The sequence below is a fragment of the Melopsittacus undulatus genome, chromosome 9 (genome assembly GCF_012275295.1).
Source record: "Melopsittacus undulatus isolate bMelUnd1 chromosome 9, bMelUnd1.mat.Z, whole genome shotgun sequence".
Lineage (NCBI taxonomy): Eukaryota > Metazoa > Chordata > Aves > Psittaciformes > Psittaculidae > Melopsittacus > Melopsittacus undulatus.
Genome location: NC_047535.1, coordinates 19,825,635 through 19,849,523, shown reverse-complemented (window position 1 = coordinate 19,849,523; position 23,889 = coordinate 19,825,635). Strand labels below are relative to the sequence as shown.

General features: G+C 34.9%; 1 protein-coding gene across 1 annotated transcript in view; it reads right to left on the bottom strand.

Moving 5' to 3' along the window:
* Positions 1-23,889, bottom strand: part of WDR72 (WD repeat domain 72) — a 110,277-nt gene that overhangs the window by 34,687 nt on the left and 51,701 nt on the right. Inside the window, exons 15-18 of the mRNA XM_005145899.3 lie at positions 16,273-17,087; positions 13,466-13,554; positions 11,460-11,542; positions 6,173-6,284 (exon numbers count right to left, since the gene is read on the bottom strand). Of these exons, the coding sequence (XP_005145956.1) occupies positions 6,173-6,284; positions 11,460-11,542; positions 13,466-13,554; positions 16,273-17,087 (1,099 nt within the window). The remainder of the gene's footprint in view (positions 1-6,172; positions 6,285-11,459; positions 11,543-13,465; positions 13,555-16,272; positions 17,088-23,889) is intronic.

The following is a 23,889-nucleotide window of genomic DNA, read 5'->3' as shown; positions in this document are numbered from 1 at the left end:
CTTGACCACTAATATTAAAGACTACTGGATCAGAATACAGTTTTAATTGGATATGTAGGACATGATACAGTGGTATAGTTAAGCTGCAGGTTAGATGGTAAAATACAACATTGATTTGTATTCTTTTACTGGAAATATTTGTAATGTGAAACTAGGATACAATACACTCATTTTTAATGCATATTCAGTGCAGAGGAAAGTTACTGCTGTCACCAGTTTACACTCAAAGTCCATTCATCAAACAGATGCTAGATTAATTGGTTTGCTGTTTCACAGACTAAAATGAGGTTACAGATGAATCTAATTCTCATTAATAGTGATGCAATGTTGATTACACAATTATTTCTTACACTGCTTATTGCTAATATGCACACACACACAAAATTGGCCTGCCAGACAATTCTTTTAGATCAACCTGAAGTAAATCATTTGGAAGATGTAACATGCAGTGGAAGAGGTTTAAACTGGAAAAATGCAAGAGATGCCAGACAGGAAGAGATCTGAAGCCAGATGAAAAGTAACAACTGCAAAAAAGTAAGATTGTAGTGGTTTGTTCATATGTTGCTCTAAAACCAAAGTCTGGACATACTTCAAAGCACAGAGACTATGTAAGAAAAGGGACAGTTTAGAACAGTTTCATTCTAAACACTACTTCCCAAAAGTTTTGCTTACCTCACGACCATGGCGGCCTGATTCAGATTTCAGTTTACATGAACAGGACTCTACTTTGACCTAACCAGATCAGCTCTCATTACATTCTGTAAACAGTTTTGATATAATGCAGAAATGTTCTTGAAAAGAATTTAGGGTGGGCTCATGCAAGTGTAATTTCATCACTACTAAGTACAGTCTACTAGTCCTGTTGCACGCACTTTTTGGCCAGTGCAAACATAAGCCCTGGAGACATACTCTAGGTCTTCATACGCCAAACTGAAGATACTTAATCTCAATACCCTTGAAAAATTGTGCTAGTCTGATAAAGCAGCAGGAAGTATTATTGGTTCCTCTAAAGCAATAAAATCTTTAGAACAGCCTGCATACAGTAAATTATCTTAGGCTACTCCAGAGTTCTGCATATAAAAAAAAAAAAAAAATCAGTAAAATTTGTGAGTTTCACAAATAGGTTATAAAAAGTAAGAAAAATCCTTCACTTGCTTTCCTTTAGGATATCTGTCTTAATGAAAGATGTTTCTTATTGTCTCTGGTTTTCTTTCAGACAACTGGATTGTCCTATTCTTTCACAGGATTTTAATGTGCTAAAAAAGGAGCATAATGATCTTTTTTCTCAATTTCAAACAAAAAAAGTCATGCACACTGTCCAACTTCACTCATTTCCTAGTTCCTACTAATCTCAAGAACCCTTATCAACCAGAAATGGGATCAAATGCTGTTCCTGAGTTTTTTAGTCAGCAAATAGCTCCCTGCTTGTGATTTCCTTTAGAGAACAGCTAACCTTATGTACACGTTCACATTGCCAAGCTTTTACTATAATTTTTTCTTCACCCTTTTCCTAGCTTTTTCTTTCTATCCCATTCTCCTTCTCCTCTTTGGCCTTTTCTTGTTGTTTCTTCTTTTTAGTCATCTGGACACCTTTTTCTGTATTTTGCTTGATTACTTGTTTCATGTTGGATACGGAACCCAGCACAGCAAGGCAAGCAGTTTCAAAGACTGAATACATTATCAAATAACAAGTACCAAAAAAGCCTTGAAACTAACACAGTAATGGGAAATGCAAGAATATGAGAACAGATGTGCGCTTCTCTGTACATACAATGTTAAGCCTGAAATTGATTCATCAGATGTTGTTCAAGTTTTCTGGGCTTGTAGTATTTCACCAGAATTGAAACAGTACAAGTTACATTAATGTGGCTACAGTAACAAGGAATATCAATGCATTTTATGTCCCTAAAAGTTACTTCTCCGACAATCAGGCAACCAAGTACAAGCTGGCACTGCAATCTTGTGTAATCTTTGTGCTATCAATGGTCCAAACAGACTAGAGCTCAGTCAGGGCTGTCTTTTGGGTCTTTGTTTAAATATAGAGACAGAATGTATATTTGAACTAATATGAAAAGGCAGTAGCTTGTAACAAAATGGCAATATGAAGGAGAATACCAGAGACAGAACAACCCTTCTCCTTATCTGCAGTTCCTTAACAAAACCTTAATACTTTGCAGACAGGCAAGAAGATTCATTTGCTATACAGAAAGACACAGTCAAAGAATGACTTCCTAAGAGCTGACATAAAGTTGTCTGCAATTGGACAGATTTCTGAAACCCAGACAATAGAAGTATTTGAAACCCTCTGCTGCAGGTCACTACACTACTCCAGTGAACAGAAGCTGTTATATCCTGCCTTTCATTGATTTACCATTACTGAATGGATTCCTCATTTTAACAAAACATATTATTATATTCTAGATAAGTCTTTGACAATTTTTTACACTAACCTATGGAATTCAATTGCCACCATTAATTTCACTCTGGTATTTATCAGGAGAAGCTTCTTTCAAGCAAGAACTAATTTATTTAATTGAATAGTTTAAAGAGCTCCAAAACCACATACAAAAGATGAGGTTATAGCTAATAGCTTTCAAATATACTTCAAAGCTTGAATCATTAGCAGTTGCTTAAACTGGGAATTTTTAAGCACAAACCAGAATTTAATGCAAGCTAGTCTTGGTGGTGTGATTTTTTATATTTACATTTTTCACAAATACAAGAGACAGTTAACATTCTGTATTTAGGAATAAAGCCTGTACTTTCTGTTTTCCTTTCATTTTTTCAGTTTGGCATTGCTGCAGCATCACATATATCAGTCTCCCAATTTAATATCTAAGCATTAACATCTTAAACATTTATCCTCAGCTGTCTTGAAAGGCAAATAAATCCAGTTCTTAGCACCACACAAAAAAACCAAAATCAAGGCACTCAATTCCAGAACATGTGTACTACAAAGGTACTTCAGATAAGAATGTTTTGCTCCCTATGCATTAGAAGAAATAGGCATTCAAGGATGCTTCAGTGTGGTAGCTAAAATGAAATCACAGTCTTATAGACAACACACATGGGTATAAAGGAATTTAATTTCTAACTCTCACCCTTGCAATTTTTTTGAGATTCACATTAAAAGTGAAACAATTTCTGTAGACGGCAATGCAGAATGCCTTAAACATAAGCAATGAGTTATTGTTGAAGATACAAGCTCAAATCAACTACAGGAGGGACTATCCAATTTGTTTGTATCCAATCACTGGGCTATTGAATAACAGTGGTATTGCCACCATTTTTCATCCAATCATAGAAGTTCTGCACATGGCTAGGTACAGACTACATATGTATAACACAAGACTAAATACTACAAATGAAAAATGAATGAAGAATGCCAGTAAATTTAGTTTATGCACGTAAAAGCGGATAGATTAAGACTGTAAAATCACTACCTCTGACTCACATGGCAGTGGAAAACAATACCATGCTGACAACCTGTTAAATGGTACCATTAACCAGAGATTATCAGTGTTCAGGAAGGAGGCAAGAAGTGATAAAGTGCAATGTACTTTTTCAGAATGATGATGAATGTCAAAAAAAATACAGGAAAACCTCAGCTTCTTTGAGGAACTGAAGCAAAGCTTGCAGAAATCAATGGTAAGATTGCTATCAATATGTTTGGAAAAGGTCCAAAATTATTATCTCTGACATTAACATAAAGAAATTGCAACTGTTTGCATTTATATTTCCTTTTAGCAACATTGAAAGAATGTACTAGGAGAGAACACAGTTAACCCTTTCTCTTGCATGTTTTACATTACATTTTAGATGATGTCTAAATACTATCAACCATGAAGTAAGGATGCAGGAGCTCCCTAAAGAGTTAGGAGCTTTCAGAAAAAAATAACTATATAATATCTTATAAACTTTAAAAATAATAAAAACTGAAGGTCAAATCCTGAAAGTTCTGTTTGTCTTTTTTGTAGAAAACTTCTCCAGACTTCAGTGGAAATCTGTTGAGTTAAACCAGGTTTAAACATCTCCATATTAAATCTATTAATTGCAATTAAATAAAAATGCAATACACTGATGATGGCAGCCAAGATTCAGATACCTTTACTTTGGGTCACGGTGCATGATCCCAGTCTTGAATTACGACTTAAAAACCTGAAACAATATTTGACCTTTACCTTGACATTGCACAAGAGGATATGTACTGTACAACCCGTACATACAGAGTATTTAATAAGATAATATACCTATCAGGTGAACGACTAAGACTAGACATAATTACTTGTCTTAGTAATTACACTGGTCATGAACTTTTGGACAGGTTTTTAATAATTTCTGAATATCACTGTATGCTACTTGTGGCTTTACTCTAACATATTAAAAACCAGCAAAAAGTTGTTCAATTCTGAATAAAGTTTTGTAGTGCATTTTAGAAAACCATGCAAACTACACCAAAAATATTTGTGCTATTTGCAGTAATAAATGATGCAACCATGTAAAACACAAATGGAAAAAGAAAGTTAATATGGTATTAAATATTCAGTGTAACATCTCTTTCCCAGTCCTCCCGTATGTTTTACATCTATTCCAGAATACATTAAGTTGCTGAACAATATAATGTCAAAAATCCACTGTTTTAGAGGTTATATTTATGTAGTTCAGATCATGGGTATGAAAAAAGTCATAGCCAGTATAAATATATATGAACACTGTGCTTATTCTAGCAAAGCAATTTTCTAGTTGTTTGTTGAATAACCTTCAAATAACAGGGTTAAGAACAAAATGACAATAAAAAATCTTTTACTACTTATATAACCAACCAAGCCCCCCTTTCAGTGGAAAGATGAAGTAATTCCTCTGAATTCCTAACTTCTGTGATCCTTAATATGTAAAATTAAACAAATGACTACTAGATTCTTGTAATCATTCCAGCACCCTTTACACCACAAAAATGGTTTTGGGTTTGTTTGTTTGTTTGTTTGAGATTTTTTTTAGGGTGTTTTTTTCTTTCTATTTTTTTTTTAACCTAATATAGAAGGTTTTGAAACAAACCCAAATACCTAAATGTATCCGGAGTTTGCAGATATCTGCATTTGCAACTTCCAGTCAGTCTTATTTCTGTTGTAAGCCATATCAAAACACCACACTGAAATACACCCTGAAAATTCAGAAAATCTGAAAACAAAGCCAGCTGGGAATGTTTTACTTCTAATGCTTCTTGCCCAAAACCACATAAAAAGAACAGGATTCAAAGCAAATTCAGTGTAAGAAAAGTACAAACTCAGACATGACAATTATTCAGTTTTGCTATATTCCAACAGTCCAAATTATAGAGATACTCTCTTGTTTCATGGCCTGAAGCAAGTATCACTGATCTTTTTTAGTATTCCGGAACAAGCAGGTCGGTAACAAATTTTTATGACAGACACACTCAGTGAGATTATAAATCAGTTCCCCAAGAGAAGGCTCACAAATAAGATTGGATCTAAAATTTTGGTCACAATTTTAAGACTCAGGTAATGGGCTAAAAATAAAGACTATAACTTCATGACAAATTCAAGTTCGATCTTTTTTTCACAGCAAATACTAGCATCACTACAAAGTCGCAAAGAGTAAGCTTCTTGTAAAATGAAATTATTTAATTGTAAAATGCATTTGATATCTCCTTGCAGGGAGGTTATTTCTTAAAGAAAAATAAAATATTCTGTATTACACTATGAAGTTATAAAAATTAAGCAATTAGTTTTTAATGTTTTTCCAGTTGGTTTAGAAATTTGTAAAACTTATTTTCAATACGATTTACTGATTCTATTTCAAACAGGTTGCTTCCTTTATTTGCAAATGTATTTACAGGACCAAAACTATCATACAATCAAAAAAACTTCACCCTCTCTTGTTTAATGTTCAGAGGTGATGAGAGAGCATGAAATCTTTTAACTTGTTGACAATCAAATGAGAAAACTCATAGCCTGATAAGGTCAGAAATAGGCTATTTGGCTTGTTTTACACAGAAGTAACATATTATGAACTCACTCTTAACTTGTTCTGTGTAGTACAGAAAGTTCTTCTAAAAGAATACACCACTAAATCTTCCACCTACACGGCTAAGAAACATTTTTAATATATTGTAAATCACTCTACTCAGTCTCTGGCAATGTCTGCCACTTACCATTTCCATTCTCTACTATGGCAAATGACTCTCTGCAGATTGCTGTTTTTCTTAAGGTATTCATAGTCCTTTGAACTTCTGCCAGGAGCACTGCTTGCATTGCCTCAATAATCTGTCATAAATGCAAATTATATTGGATGACATCAGTATTTCAGTTATTTATCTGATAATTTGGCAATTTTAAATAACCACTACAAAATTTTAAGACTCTTCCATTGAATGTCATTAGAAAGTCAACATTTAATATCTTTCAGACACTGATAATTATGTGTCCCTACATTCATATTGAGAAATAAACATTAACTGGATAGCAATAAATGGTGGAAGCTGTCAATCATGACTGCTTCCCACTAACCAAAAATTCATTTTCTTTAATCTCAAAACTAGAATCAGTTGTCTATGGTCTCCTTCATTTCCAGGGGTCACGACAATATGCACATGGTGAGAACTAAAATATCTTTTTTTTCTCCTGAGTGTACAAAAATGTTTCATAGACTGAATAAGGACTTTGCATTTTTGCCTTTTTAAAGAGTTTGGTGGCTAGTCTCTCTCTAAAAAGTTTCAATAATGTTTTGTGATTATAAATAAAGTGGTAATCTTCTATTCCTCTAACTTGGATGTGGTAATACTGTATTTTTTGCCTGATGCAAAAGGAAACACCACTCATCAAACTCTTATCCAAAAGCAGTATCTGCTGGAACTATAAACAGCCTATAAACAACACTTGCAATAGCTAATGTGTCACATGTGGGTGGAAAGGCTGTATGAAAGTGTGGAGACTGTATGAAAGAATTATTACTTTACTTCAGCACAGGAGCCCCAAGAGAACTGAGAAACCCTAGGACACTTACAAAGCATATGAAGACCTTATATAATGGATCCAAACTTCCACAATCCTGACTCAGTCTAAATTTCAGCATGGCACAGAATGGCAACATGCAGTTCCCTTCATTTGGCATTTCCTTCAGAAAGGAAATACAGTTCCACATCCCCAACCCCCCCAAAGGTATTCATTTGCAAGAACAACAAACTTCCTGACAGACAGAAAGACAGAAGTTTCCAGGACAGTGTACTCCACCTCAACTTAAACATTAGTTTAAACTGGATATGAAAATTTTAAGTTAAATAACTTTATAAACATTTTGTGTTTGAATGATACTTATAAACAATCTATTAAAGTTATTTAAAGTTTAATATGAAGGGAAATTGACACGTAGGCTCCCACAAACTTCCTGGCAGAAAGACTGTTTCATCTCACTAATCAAGAACAGTGAATTCGTTGGCTGTCCTCAATCATGTTTCTAGCTGCCCTTGTAAATTCAAATTATTAAGCAGAATACAGGCTGTAGGTGTCCTTTGTGACAAAATCCTTTATTGTAGACAAATATACCATAGTCAGGTCCACAGCGTAAAAGCTCATAGCAAGTAACCCAGTCCTATGTGTTTTAATGTAGCACAAACCTTCATCTTCTTATAATAGCATTTTATTTTACAGGGGAAACCAAAAGCAGTTTCCAATTCCACAAATCCATACATCCCTGAGCTTTGGAGATTACAGATCCTGACTTTACAGCAGACTTTCACAATACCTCTACAATAATTACGAAAGAGAAGGAAACACTGACATGTTTTCACTGTCCTGGGAAAAGTTTTGACAAAGAAATTTCTTACAGAGGTACATGAAAGAATTGCACACATTATGTGTTTTGCATGGTGTTTTGATCTGTTAAGAACCTGCCATTCATCTGGATCAGATAATCATTACCTAAGCCAGGGCTGTGTAAGCCAGCCAGGCAGCATTTGTCATCTTAAGACAAAATAAAAAGCCGTTGCAAATGGCACAACATGATATTGTAGAGGCACCTGAAGGTTTCTGCATGCTACTTGTCTGTTACCACATTGAATCTGCATTTACACAGTGCTCAGTGTGGTTTCACAAGTTTAGTTTTGTCCTCTCACTGCATCTTTCCCACGAATTTGCATACCTTATCTACTGTTATCACCAAGTTTAAAAATCTCCAGAAGCCATTCCTGTTTCTAACACAACAAATCTACGTAAGAAACATGACCTTCTTGGATAGTTTCCACTATATCTTTATCATCCTTCTGGATTACATATACATAACACATATTAGTAACCAAAAAGATGGGTAAATTTTTCCCCATTATTATAACTACTGTTATAGATACTAGCTGCTTTTTAGTGGGGATTGTTAAATATGATAACCTATGTTTCTTCTATGATTGAGAAAGTATAAATAGCATGTATCCATCTGTAAAAACAGCTACAAGAAGTGAAAGGTAATTGATTCCTCAGCAGCAATGCTAGAAAACAATTCAAGAGGACAAGTGAACAAAAGTTGAGGCAAACTGTACCCTTACATCTATAGTAAGTTATAGTGGCTTTCCTTTCTGCACTTTATCAATTACTACTACTCTTTGTAATGAGTGGGACTAAGGAGAAAAGTCAATAGACATCACTCCTGGCTATTACTCAGGCCATAACCTATACAGGTCTGAGCCTGCAGAAACTGCCTCCCACATGCCTCCATAAGAAAGTCACACTGGGGAGCAAAAAAAATATAGATCAAAATATCAGACTTGTATTATCCAGTCTGCTTTCCTCTATTTCTGGATAGTAACTGTCAGGAGAGTTGTCTAGACACTTATACGATAGTCAGTTGGCTTCAGGTAGACACAAATGCTGTAAAAACAAATGCATTCAGAGATTGTTAACATATTATCGTAAACAGGCATCAGCGAAGAAGGTACAAGCTTACCAGAACTCCTCTCAGCAATGGCCTTTACACTCAAAGAATAAACCACTTCTCATGAAGGCCACTGTAATATACGTGAGATTCATCCCACCTTATTTTAGATGCTAATGGAAATTAAGTAACTGAAAAACACACAGGTGCACTGCAGGAATCAACAGAAAGAAATTAGAAAGTCCTGAGATGATCCACTCCTAATACCTCAGCAGGCCCTCCACAATCTCTATTTTTCCACTGGTGAAAGAGGAAGGCTAAAGCACCTACATTCCTCATGCAGATGATGATGTCAGAGATCTAAATATGGCACCAAAAGTTTTCCTGAGGCAATACTGTGCAAAGTTATCAATGTTCACACTTTCAGCCAAAAAAGGTTCCATAAAGCTGCAATAATGGTATTATTAATAATAATATATTAATATATACATAAAATGAAATACCTATTACAGATACAGGTAAGTAACTGGCTATTTTAAATGCAGAGTAAGGACAATTGAGGGCAGAAATGCAACCACTCTTTTCTCATATTAAATGTTCCAGGGCAAGGAATTTTTTGTATCTTTCTGAAAGGATGAACACACTTAAGTAACTTCTGGGCAGGATGGGAGTGTGGCAACAAGCAGCTGTATTTTATCTGAAAAAAAAAACAAAACCAGCCACTCACATGAAGACAACCTTTCTCTTCAAATCATTTGGGCAAAAAGCTCTAGAATAATATTTTTTAAATATACGCATCGTTACAATTTAAGAGAGAAAAGGACGTCCCTCAGCCCTTCAGCTTCAGATCAAGAGACCCTGGATTGATCATTGGCAGCAGAGTTTTTGTTTTGCAGATTTCTTCTTTGCACAGAATCTGTTACAGGACTGTACGGAGATGAGGAATCAATAAATGGCAAGTCCTTTGGGTCATGTCTGAGAGTCAGTATCATCCACCAAAGATCACGATATAAGAAGTTTTTAAAAGCAGGGTAACTAGTGATGTTTTGGGTAAATGTACATGAGTGCTTAATCAGGCTGCTCAGCATTAGTAAATCGACCATAAATCTGTGTTTGTATAAAGAAAGCTTTTACAAAGCCACCACACTATCAGCAAAAACTAAAATTGCATATAAAGCATTGTTTGCTGAATGCCCACACTTACTGCCAACATTAAAATTATTTTGGATGTTAAAACTCCTTGTGGCAGTTTAGCTGTAAACGACCCAAAATCTGCACTACAAAGCAGGTTAACAAAGTTTATTGCAACTACAAAGTTGGGTTTGAATAAGGTTGAAATTTGAGAAGCATTGATAGAATAGGATTTGCAGTACTTGACAATTTCAGTTTAAAGTCTTTTCAGATGACCAAAGTGTAAGGCAGCTTATTTCACACTTTATCCTCTTGCACACTTCTGTGATAGAGACGATAGATCAGTTTATACATTATCATTGTATAAACTGATCAGTCACTAAATTCATCAGAAAATCTAAATACATAGATCTCACATAATGAGCAATGATACAGAAAGAAGCTTCATGGCTATACCCCTCTACCCTATAAAGAGTTTCAGTGACTGACCAGGTCAATGAGAGATTATACGGATTTCACAGAACAACTGCAGCTATTGAAACAGAGGCCATGTATTCAATTTTATTAAAAGGATTCAAAGAAGCTAAAAACCCCACACCTTATTGTAAGAGGAAAGGAGATAGTTTGAGGGCAGAATAATGCTGAATAATGCTAAAGTAATACGGAAGATGTGCAGACAGTGGGAATATAATAAAAACTGATAAATTCAAGATAAAATGCTGAATTCAACTGAATGTGAATATTTGCAGAAACAATTACTGTCTTTCTAGTAGAGCAGGGGACTATTGCTGCAGTAACCCTGCACATCACAGCTCTAGAAAATATTCTTTGCACTTGAAGTGCAGGGCAGAGCTGTATTCAATTTTAAAAGTAACACCATAAAAAAGAAAAACCTTGTAAGACGTTATTTCCCTTTTCTGGAGTAAAATCCCTTCTGGTCATAGTATGCTGTCTTGAGTTTCATATTCCTGAACATTAACTCACTCAAGCAACCACAAAACTTTATTTAAATGCATATTTTCAAAATGAAAAATGGTCTCCAGGTTTCTCTGTTCAGAGCAGTTCACAGTTACCTGTCAACTCTCAAGAAACAGTAATTTATCTCTCAAGACATCAGATTCTTCACTAACAATAGGCATGAGCTTCACGTGACCTGAGAACCCATAACTTACTTCTCTAACTCAGCCTTGAAGACTGATCTAATAAGTAAGGACTTGGGATTAATTATCCCTTTAGATGACATTTTCTGTTTCTTCTGTAGTAATATATTGGTATATGTCTCTGCCCTTATTTTGGCCTTTATTTTTCTGGAGCATAAAATGGCACTTGTAATGTAAGTTACAACTCATTGAGATAAAGAACAGGTAATTTACGGATTCCAAATACTAAATTACAGCCAATGTTACTTAAGGATTATGTTGCAACAACAGACACAGACTATTTCTTACCTTTACAGATTGGTCACTCCAACAACCAACGAGTTTCAGCAACGACACACTCCCAAAGTCTGGGGAATGATATCTACTTTTACCTGAAACATAGAATTTGTGAGCTGACAATACACAGAGAAGTACACAAATAGATATTTCACATTTGAATTTTCTCACCTCAGCAACATACCTGAAAAGATCTGAAAAAGCATCATTTCTTAGAATATGCTTTCATTGGATGCAATAAGCACTAAGTTTCCAGATAACACAGTGTTTAAACATTTCCTATCCTAAATCAGATTAGGTTGGATTTTGTTGGTGGGTTATTTATTTATTTATTTATTTTGTTTGGGTTGGTTTTTTTGTTGCTGATTTGGGGTTTTGGTTTGGTTTTTCCCCCCCCCCCCGTAACAGAGGTCTGGTATCTCACAGAGTGTTTTTATATATATTTTTTTTTTAAGATACAGAGAATGCTTTCAGATTTGAACTTCTTAACTATAGATTTTACCATGTAAATTCTAAAACTACTTGAATACATTTCTTTACCTTTAAACCAGTAATACAGCCATGCAAAAATACATTAAATAACATTTTGTTTAGTTACAGATTCAGGTTTTCTTTCCTGCTAGTGGGCACCAATACTAGTGTGTGGTCTATATGTCTCAATAAAACAGTCTATGTATGCCCAAAAGCATTAGGCTCCTATTTTTATACATAAAAACAGGCACGTGAAACTGAAGTACTATAGCAGACGACAAAACTATCAACTAAATGACAGTTTTGTCCTCTGCTATAGTACTTCAGTTTCACATCCATGTATGCCCAAAAGCATTAGGCTCGCTCCTATTTTTATTTTGTTTTGTTCCCATCACTGCACACATGTAAATAGATACAGAAAGTCCAGAAACATCAGCAGAATTGAGATTGCCCATTCTGCTGTCCAGTGTGTCCTAATGTGAAAGAATGGGTCATTCCTAAAATGTCTGAGAGATCTGCAAGTCTTAGGTAAGACTTTAATTTGCAAATCCAAGCAACTGTGTGAACTAGGAGATATGGCATGAGTTAGATTACTTCACAAGTTTTAGGTCACTAAGTAAAAGTGGTTTTATGTCTGCAAACATTTTAGTCATCTCTACACCATTTTCATGCCTTCCATCTACTTATTTTCTATTGTCACAAGATTTAATGTTCCATCTCTTTCTTCCAACAGGCACTTCTGCTGTCATAACAAGTTCTACAGTTATGGTGCATAGAAGAGTTAGAGAAGGAAAGGTACACTAAAACCCGACTTTAGAGAAGAATATTAAGGTTTATTTACATAGGAGAGGGTCAAGATTTGACTTCAAATAATTTGTGTTATCAGTCTATAGGCAGTACTTAGTCTATAACAGGAACACTGATTATTAGGTAATATGCACTGACAAATACCCACATTCTATTTGGGTTTTTATTTCAACATTTCTTGCCTAGTTGCATATTGTAAACAAATTTCTACTTGCTTTCAAAGCCAAGATTGATGAACAATTGCCTGTGGGATATTAACGCTAAGAGATTACTTTATTCTGCCCTAAACCAAAAGTCTAAGGGCATTATTGAACAGTCAAGATAGCTCTTGTATTACTAAGGCAACAGTTTGCTTGAAGGGCTGTATATATTACTGGGCAGGCACATAATGGTGATGAGGGAGATGGGGGAAGGGGAAGTAAACAGTGTTTGTCTTATTGCATTTCTGCTTTTCAGATTGCTAGAAAATATCTTTAGAAACTCAGCTGAATGTTTTGCCATCACAGAAAAAATATCCTTGATTCCTCATTACTTAACAGTCAACTTTTTTTACATGCTATTGTGGTATTCACAGAACTGGATAATTCAGTTTCTATATTTGCAAACTGGACCTGCTCAAAGCAAAGGAATTTAATATTTTTCTTTTTTGTTACTGAAGAAGAATGATGTATTTTAGCAATAAAAAGCATGTAAAATATTAATATTTAAAAACTAGTATTGTCACTCCTCTATATACTTACTTGTTAACTCTCCGTAAAAACTGGGGAATGAAGGTGTTATTGCTTCCACAGTTCGCCATTTGTCATATATAGATTCTGATTTCTGTGAACTAAAAGAATATGAAAGTATTAAATGAAACCTGAACATACTTACAGAAATCTTATGTCCTAAGGTAGGGTATTTTTTTAAGGTAGGTACTCTGATATTAACAATCACAATTCAGTTTCTCCTTAAAAGTCACTTGCATTATTTCACCCACAACTTGCTACTGAAGCATTCACATAGACACAACTACTGAAAAACACCATCCATATCAAGGGACTTTTCATTCAGCTTAAAAGTTATTATATTTAAATTTTGTTGTATTAAAGAAATAATGTCATATTTGCAAAAGACTTGTGGTTTTTTTTTCTATTACATAAGGAAAAAAGTTAAAGGAAAACTAGCAGCTTTATAGGTTTCCATTTTTTCACAGTATTAAGTAATTTAGAATATTATTGCAATGTTTGGGATTTCAACAGATGGCTACCATTTAGGAGACTAGTTCGTATATCTACTGTTCTTCAGGACTTCATCACTAATTCAGCAACCCAGCCCTTGAAGACAAAGGATATAAATGGAGGGGAAAGGAACAGAAAAGCCTGTCCAAACCCCTGCCCTATTTTAAACTATTTCTTTTAAATATATTGCTATAGTGACCCTGCACAAACTATATTTAGGTGTCATTTAAAAATAATATTTCACCTTTCCACTTCACTAGAGTCAACAGCAAGTCATAATATTTCTAAAGCCTTGCAATACAAAACAACTCTGAAAGCTTTCAGCTTGAGAGCTTTAAGTTACAGATACAAATCTCAAAAGGCAGGAGAAAGATCTTTTCTTACTAGCTTCTTGTCTCTGCCCCACTTTTATAACCTGACATATTTTACTGCAGGTTCCTTTATTGTCACATGCTGAGTCAAGATGCAAGAAAACATATAGAAACATCAGAACACAAGCTGTTAAAGTTTTCCTAATTCTTTCTGCAAATGCTGTGGTGAATTAGAATTCAATACTTAGTTGTCTCCTTGAGTATGCTGTAGCTAAACCAGCTGCACAAAGAGGTTTGGCTACACACCGTACTTTTAGAAGGCAAACGGGAGAAAATAGCATTTCCTTGGTTTCTTTCAAGCTTTTAATTTGGCACAAGTGCATTATGTTAACAGCTCTTTCTCACAAAGAAAACTCATTCCAACCCTCAATAAATTACGAATAAGGATAAATCAGATAAAAATATTTAATGAATGAACAAACACAGATTACCATAGTTCATTCAGACCCCAATTATTTGCAAGAGGAAGAGGTCAAATGAAGGCTGAATCCTAAGATCTTGGCAAATAGCCCAAGTCCTACTCATGCTATTCTTATGACTGGGGAGGGAAGAGGGAAAGGGGACTTCACCGGAACCAAACCATGTCAAAATCTTAAATAAAGCACTCCAGAGCCTTTGAATAAAATTAATAACCTTTTGTTTTTCAAACCAAATTTATAGCAAATTCTTTTCCTCTAATTTGTAAAAGCATTCACCGTTTTCTACAAGAGATGCTAAAGCTTTTATGGCTTTACGTTTCCTGGATAAAACTTGAAATTACATTGTATAAATTTCACAGAAGAAAAAAAAAAAGACATTTATTCTTGTAACAATGTCAATAGTTATAATTTTATGTGTGATATGTTCCAAATCCAGGATATTTAAGCCTGGGAAAAATATTTGATTCTGGTATGATTACTAACGTCAATTGCACCATGTCTTTCCAACAGAGTACTGTAAGACACAAAGCAAGCATAAAGTCCTTTCTTGGATGGAAAGGAATGCATGTTCAAGCTAGAATACTACAATAACTTTCCATATAAGAGCTTATGTTGAATATGGATCAGTAGGCAATGTAATTAGCAATAAATGCAACTTAGAATTATGCATTTATCTTGCGGTATGGTGCGTATCTTGAGATATGCTGAATGCCTAGACCTTTGTGGAAGATGCACAGATATCTACAGCATCAGGATCAATATTTTTTGTCCCCCTTCTTGCCTCAGGGACATTGCTTCACCAACATTGAAGTTAATTGTCCCTAAAATGCTAAATACAGACCAACCCAGGTCTGCAGAACAACAAAAGCCTGTGGACATATCCATTGCCTGATTTAGTATGCTCTATTTGGCTTGCTGAAATCATGTTGAGCATGCTATTTTTCCTTCAATGCTGAAAAATCATTTAGGCAATAAATTTGTTTTGAGTAACACAACTGTTATTTGGGATGGTTGTCAGAACATAAGGGCTGATGAGACACTCATTCTCAGTAGCTGCCATTATTACTGGGGGCATTGGACTTTACACTGTTTAACTAGGACAGACTGTTCTTGTGTCTCATGTTTTATTTATCTGTGAAGCCAAGGGTTTCATAGTAAAGGAATTATACTGCTTACAGAGAATTGAAGTTAAAACAGCAAAGGTACTTAAACACACATCTCAATAAGCCTGAACACACCTCAGTATTCTATTCAGTTTAAACTGTGAGGAAAAGAGTGATCTCAGGAAAAAGAGGGTGTGATTAATTCAAATTCTTGTTCTCTTGAAAAAAATCTAGCATCAGTTCTCACCTTCTAAGTCGAAAAATAATTAAGTTTATCCCTATCTGCTTTTGCTCAAAGAACATCATATTAAAAAACTCTAGAGAAAGACTGAAAACTCCATTGCAAAAGTCTGTATTTAAGAAAAGTTTGTTTCATATTTTTCAATTTTTAACCACTATATAAAAGAAAAGACTCGCAATGAAAAGGCTCTTACCTTTCAGTGTCATCTGTAACTGTTGAAGGTATGTTAATAATTCTGTTGATCAAAGCTATTCTGCTAAATAAGAAAAATACTGTTTCCAATCCCTTTGTTCCATAAACATTATTCTCAGGTCCATCCTTCTTTCCAGTTTGTCCTTCAGTTGCAGCAAGGTACTTGTTTGATAAATCAAGCACTCTTTTTGAAAACAAGTTGATCATTGCATGTTCTAGCATGCCACCATCAGTATGTTTCCATCCTGGTAACATTAGTGATAGGTGGTTTCCATTTGACACAAGTCCAAAAGAAACAGGATGCTGAAGCCTCAAGACATCTAAATGTCTAACACAAAGATTGTCTATTTCTCTATCTACACCCCATGGTAAAAGGCACGACAAAAGCAGTTTAGCTGTATCAGTAACAATGTTCACATCAATGTCACCTGATGACTGCGTTCTGATTTTTCTTGAACTCTTCATTTTCTTCTGTCTTTTCATGCCACTTTCTTCCAAAGGCCTAGCTGTATTGCTGTCCCTACAGACCTGGACTGAACAAGCAGGATCTACTTGACCATCCACTGGACATATGGAGCCAGCAGTTTTATTTCTTTTTAATGTCAGTGCCCTTTTCTCAGTAGCACTTTTGGCTCTTTCTAGAGTGTCATAATTGTGGAATGAATTTGATGACTTTAATCCATTGAGTTGAGATGACAGCAGAAGTTCCTTGAGTCTTTCCAGATCAAATAAAAAAACATGGAAGTTTGCACTGTTCCATTTTGTTGTAACTGGTAAAATAGTAAAGGGCTGTTGGGTGCAGCTGGTATCAGTTAACTGAAAAAAAACAAAACAAAAAACTAAGTGTCCAAACACAAATCCATAGTACTTTGTAATTTTCAAGATACCAGCATAGGGAATAGACCAAATCTATTAACTTCATTAAGTTCAACTTAATTACATTTATTTACTTCTTACTAAGAAGGATTTTCTGCTAAAGAGCTTAAGATACACAAAGACATATGCGTGGAAATACTACAATACAGGATCCCTAGCATCTTCAATTATACAATTACACAGCCACATTCTAGGGCTGATATTTCTTCTGATAAGTCTTACTTCAAGCTAAAAGACTTTTAGGAAAATTTTGAAGAATACACATTTATTTATCCGTTTTTAAGAAATAAAGCTAGGGAAACAAATCCTACAGTGTTACAGAATTCTTGCAAATCTTGGGAATCTGCATATTTTGTACCAACTTGAAATATGTCTGAGAAAGACTATGCCTTTTGCCATCTCAAAACATGCAAAATTACCTTAAACTTACTTAATTCTGAGTTAAGCCACAAATACTTCACCAGCAATAGAAAACATAGGTAATTAGATATCTAGTTAAAAGTTATGCAATTAGATAAAAATAACAGAGAAAAAGGCTATAGAGGTACTAGAGTGTTTGTGAACATCTGACTTCACCTTGTGCCACCCTATTTCCAATCTGGATCTTTCTGAAATTACCCATACTTCTTCACTAATTGTGCTGGTATCAATACATATGACTGATTATTACTGTTAGTAAATACCCAAATAAAATAGTTTTTGAATCCTCCTAAAATTTGGCAGTAAAGCATTTCAAATTCTTTCTGCCCTTTCCCCCATACAACATTAGGTGGCTGTATATTCTCAGCATGACATGCTTTTCATGAGAGCTTCCACAGGTTTCAGAAAGCAGAAAAAAATTATTAGTGAGGGCACAGTAGAATATTAGCCTCTTTGTCTGCTTACTTACTCCTTTTTTCTAAAAAAGGACTGAATCTACATGCCACCTGTCACAAAGACAAATTTCTAACTTCTCTGAGAAAGACTCCAGATGAGTTTGTAGAAGAATACTTTCTTTCACAGGAATCATTGTGTTGCACTGTGAAGCAGCATTCCATGAAGGTACTGGGAGGATCTTCCAATGGTAAAGTTATGAGACTGTGACAACATCTTATATTAGAATCCTGCTGTATCTATTAAAGAGGTATCTTTCACCTCCAGGGGAACAGCAGATGAGAGGGAGTATAAATTCCTTGTCGATGCTTTCGCCCTTTTCTGTAAATGCTCATGACTTGCATGTTTTTATTGTCCTGCTCAAGCCTATGCTCTCAGCATTGTGCTCAATCTAGCTACTGCACCTTTAAAAGCACACATGTGTGACAGGAAAGATATCACCAAGAAGCAACTTTTCAGCCCAGCGATACTTTCGCAAACCATCATGCCAGCTTCCATAACAAATGAGAGACTCTTCTAGACCACCATATTAGTTTTAATTTTCCTGTGATAATTAGAAATATTTCACTAATGCAAAGAACTGTTCTGTGTTGAAAATAGCTCAATCTTAAAAGAAACAAGTGTTCGGAAACAGGCAACAGCTGACTTTATCTTGATTACAGTGTTGAATAACTCATCTTTCTCAAGACCACTCTTTACCTATCTCCTTTTATATTACAATTTTATAGGATTAGCTATTTTTTAACTGTTAATACTGCAGTTATAAATAACACAAGGAAAAAATAATCCTATAGCCTGTAAGTTATTTCACTATTTAGTTTTTGGTATAAAAATAATTTGGCTTTATGATACTTTGAGAATGATGCTCCCACCAGATGAGGATGCACACTAAATACATAATCTTATTTGAAGGTCTCCATAGGGAGTCATAAGTAAGAGATTATAACTGCTTGTTCAGGTTTTCTTTTTATGCCTCTTCCAAAAAAAATACATCACAGGTAACAATGCACAAAGATTATTTTAATCTTTAATGATGCTATTTCCCAATACATAGGGAGATCCCCATGGAATGCAAACACTGGAATTCACAAGCTAGCTTTGACATTAATAGAAGCTATTACTATTTAGCCTATCATTTTAATTTTCTCTGTGGTAAACATTTATATTTGGTTGATTAACATTTAGAAACCTTTAAGAAAATCACCATCTAAAAAGAATATACTGTGACAATGTCTATCTGTTGAGACATCTGGTGATGCTACTGTGTACGAAGTCACAATAAATGTTTATTGGCAATGTGAAAGCTTATTGACATTGATCCTAAAGGCATCTACCAAGTTATCTTAGCTCTCTGCCATAGACATTTCACTGCATTGAAAGAAGGTGAAGATCTAAAGCTTCAGACGCTAAATACTAGGAAATATGGACAAGCAATTGCCTGTAACATAAGGTGGCAGAAAATGGAAGGAAACCCGTAAAACCAACTATGAACTACAGAGCTGGGAATAACATTGGATGACAGGTATTAAAAAGCAGATTTAGATATTTACATTTGGTAATGTGCCTTTCCTAAAGATTTGGAAGTATTTCACAAAAATAAATATTACTATATTCAGATAAATATTGCCCTTTGCTTTTTCATATGTACACATTAAGAATTTAATAACTGTGTAAAAAAAAAAAAAAAAAAGGTTAATAGCAGTAAAAAAGCATGACTTGCCATTGAACCACACAGTCCAATTTAGAAGCCACCCTGTTACCAGCACACAAGATTCAGTAATGGAAAGATCCTATTTCCTTCTTTTAAAACAATTTTTGCTCAGCTCAGACCAAGTTACCACAGGATTGTCTTTCAAACTCAAACTGCTCCAGTGGGTATGCCCAAGTATAAATCCATTCAAGCCTTACTGTTCGCCCAGTGAATTTCAAATAACCATATCAAAAAAAGAATTAATTTAGTATTCCTTTAATTCTACAAATTAAATGACCGCTAGGCTAAGATATACTGAACACAACCTACAGATTTTTATAATCATTAAGAAAAAAACAGTAGAGGCATCTACTATCATTGCTATTTATCCTTGCTAATTAACATTAGTAATTACCATTGATAATTTAACATCACAATTTATCATTGCTAGTTTTAACTTTTATTTCTTACATAGCCAACTCTCTGATTTACTATTTACAAGTCTCCCCTGACTACCAACATTCCATCTACTTTTATTGTTTACCTGAAAAATTGGGAAGATTTTAATTTATTTATTTAAACATAATCTTCAGAAAGCTACTACAGAGAATGTAAACTGTACGTCTTCCCACAGCTTCAGTAGTTTTGTCCAGATTTTGAAAGCTGATCTTTGTATTCTTTGCTGTTGTCTAAGTGTATGAATCTAAAATAAATATAAATGTTAAGGTTCCCTCCACTGTATCTCAGTTCTGAAAAAGCAGAATGTGCTACCTCTTCTTTGTGTATCAGTAGCAGTAAGTCTAACACAGAATTACCCCAAAGGAGGTGTGTATGTTACTCAAGACTAGTAACTGGTAATAAGTCATGTTTCCATAAAGTGTAAAAATTGCCATTTTTACATGACAATTTTTAGGGATAAAACCAGGTATCTACTGTGAAGGTACAGGTTACCACTTATTTTTGTTGGAAACTGAAGAACAAGAAGCACTTTTTAAATTTTTTGTGTAAGCATGCATTATCTCAAAATTAATCTAACAGAGCCATCAGCCATTTCAGTTAATATATTGGCTAGTCCCCAACAAGAATTGATAAATATCTCATGAAGCTTCTATAATTAACTATTAGATCTTAATATAAACATTTCTAAATCCCAGACTAAAATAACCTATTTTTAAAAAAAATTATTTTGTTTAGAATTAACTACTTGCTGTTTGAAGCTGAATACTTCAGTAATGAGGCTTTGCTCAAAATAAAGCCATTTGTGTGCCAGTAACATTCCTGATTAACAACTGGAACTTGGAACATTTTTACTGCTTGGAGAGATCTTAATCACTTGATAAGGCTCCCTATGAGGCCTTGGCCTATAAGCTTTAAAGCAGCAAAAAGTCTGATTACGAATTCAAATTACATCTTGGAATTCATGAACCTCTTTTGCATCATCTCTGGCTGACTCATAGCAGAACAAGCTTTCTATATGGAGGAAAGAGCAGGATTTAGGGCAGCTTAGAAATAGCAAGCTGTATTTCCATACGTGGAAATTATCACCTATGTAATAGCTCCCTATTTTGCCACTGAAGATGTCTGACTCAGTACAAGAGATACAACAGGTTATTTCAGTCTGAAGGCACCTACAGTGATCATCTAGTTGAACAAAAGCTAATGCATGTTGTCCAACTGCCTCAATAACAGACCTGGGGCATCAATCACCTCTCTAGGAAGTCTGTTTCAATGTTTGGTCACACTCTCAGTCTACAAATGCTTCCTAATGTCCAGTCTAACCCCTGCCCAGTGCAGCTTTGAACCCTTCCCATGTGTTCTGTCACTGGATACCAGGGAGAAGAGCTCAGCACCTCCACTTTGCCACCTCAGAAAGTTGTAAAGAGCAATGAGGTTGCCCCTCAGCCCCCAAACTGACAAGCCTGAAGTCCTCAGCAGCTCCCCTCAGGACATTCCTTCCAGCTCTTTCACCAGTTTGCTGCCCTCCTCTTGACACATACAAGGACCTTCACATCCTTCTTAAAGGATGGGGCAACAAACTTAAAGCTAGTGCAACAAACACTGAAGACTCCCTTGAATTGATTTATTCTGGCATGGAAGAACTCTGCTCCACAACCTACAAGCCTGTTCTTCTAACTCTTCTCACTTCATACATATTTACCAAACCACCTTAGCACCTGAGGAAAAATTTTCCCATGTTTATGGGAGGAGGGAGGCAGGGGCCTATCCTTACTGTGGCCCCCAAATACATCAAGCCATGCCATTATCTTTAACGGTTTAAGACAGACATAGCACATAAAAATTTCATGGGAAGTACAATTCAATGTTGTTTTACCTAGCTGCCTTCTCATCTCTGAAGACCTATTTCCACTGGGATCCAAGCTGTTTTAGGAATGCCATTCCACTTAAAATACACACTTCCATTAGCTAGCAGAGATTCCCATACTGTTTCAGCTCCTAATATATATGTACTTTCTCCACACACAAGCTTTCTTTACTAGATACATTCTATTGTGGGTTTTGTGATAAAAACAGATTTGACAAGAATTATTTTGACATTCATTTTACATAAAGGAAATAAAGTGGCAAAATCACATGGTAGATTTTTAGAGAAACTGGACTCAAAAATATACTTAAAGGTCACTTTGATACCACTGAAAAGAAATTGCTCAGTTCTCACAGGATAGGTAGAATCAACTTCTAGGTAAAACAAGTCCTTAAGTATTAAATTTGACTGTTCAACAGACTTTTGGCCTCTTTTATCCATTGTGCTTTCACTTTATCCCAAACATAACAGGATAAAAGTGACATAAAATCAGTCTCAAAGTTCCCAGTGCCTGCAGAATAAATCTTACAGTAGAAAGCATAAATGTGAGCTATCCTGCTCATTCTAATTGGTTTTTAAACTAAGCAATATTCAAGAGGTTTAATTATGTTCCTTTGAGTTTTCTCTTGTGAGAGGGTATATTTTTAACCATTAACATTAAACAAGTCAAAGATCAGTCCTCTCCTTTATCCACCCACAAAAGCTTAAGAAAATGTAACATAGAAAATGAACAACTTATTTTTAGGTGAAATTTTAGATAGATCGAGGTGGGGCAGGAGTGAGTGTAACAGAAATATTGTCAAAGGAGAGTGGAAAATTCTTTTATTAACAGAAGCTGCACTGCTTCTGTTTTATTTGGGATAGAGGATTTTCTACCTTTTATTTGTAGGAGTTTCTTTAGCAGATCTACACTTTCCTATTTTGACAGTCATTAGACTATTGGCTCTTAATACAGGCCCAATAGAACATTACACTTAAGCACATGATAAAAGTAAGATAAGCAAGACTGCCCCTTTTAAAGACTAATTAGTTTATTATTAAACATACTTACTAGGAAGAAATCTGCCAATTTAATCAGTAAAATACCATCTTACTGTCTGCTCATGTGTATTCAATGAAGACATCCTATGAACAAGGCACATGTACATCAGCCTTCCAAACAAGAATTTTTAAGCAAAACCCAATATGGAATCATTAAAACCACTGCATCTTATAGTCTTTTAAGAACTTTTGATATGATGATAGTTTCTGAACTATCAAAATGAAATTTGAGAATATCAATATGCTTATTTCAGTGAATTTAACACTTTTCTCATATCTCTCCTGTCTGACCTTTAAATACACTACAAAGACAATAGAAACTGTAAAGAGCATCTACACATTTGAGTCACTGCTCATTACCTCTGAGGCAATAACATTGACAATAAATAGGATTATTTGTGCTTAAAAACTAAGATGTGAAGAACCTCAGTTACAGAAACTAAAAAGAAGGGAGGGGCAGTAAAAATCAAAATACATTGAGGGCTACATCTGTGTCTGGATCATGCCAGTTACTGGGATGTCAACAAAGTTCATTGCTCATAACTTTTCTCAGAACCATGTTTGGCTCTAGGCTCACAAAAACTGAGCATGTCACACAGCTGCTTGTAAAAGTCATTTACCTACTCCTACCCTCTAACAGCTGTACTTCATGGATCTGGAAGAACTGTTTTAACTGAAGCATGGCTACCAAACCTAGGGGTCAAACAGTAACTTATATTGCCAATGACAGCTCTATTTTATTCTCCATGATGCTTTATCCTTGATGGCAGGAAGCAATAACCATGTTTGGGTTTGCACTTATTTATATTTTTTTT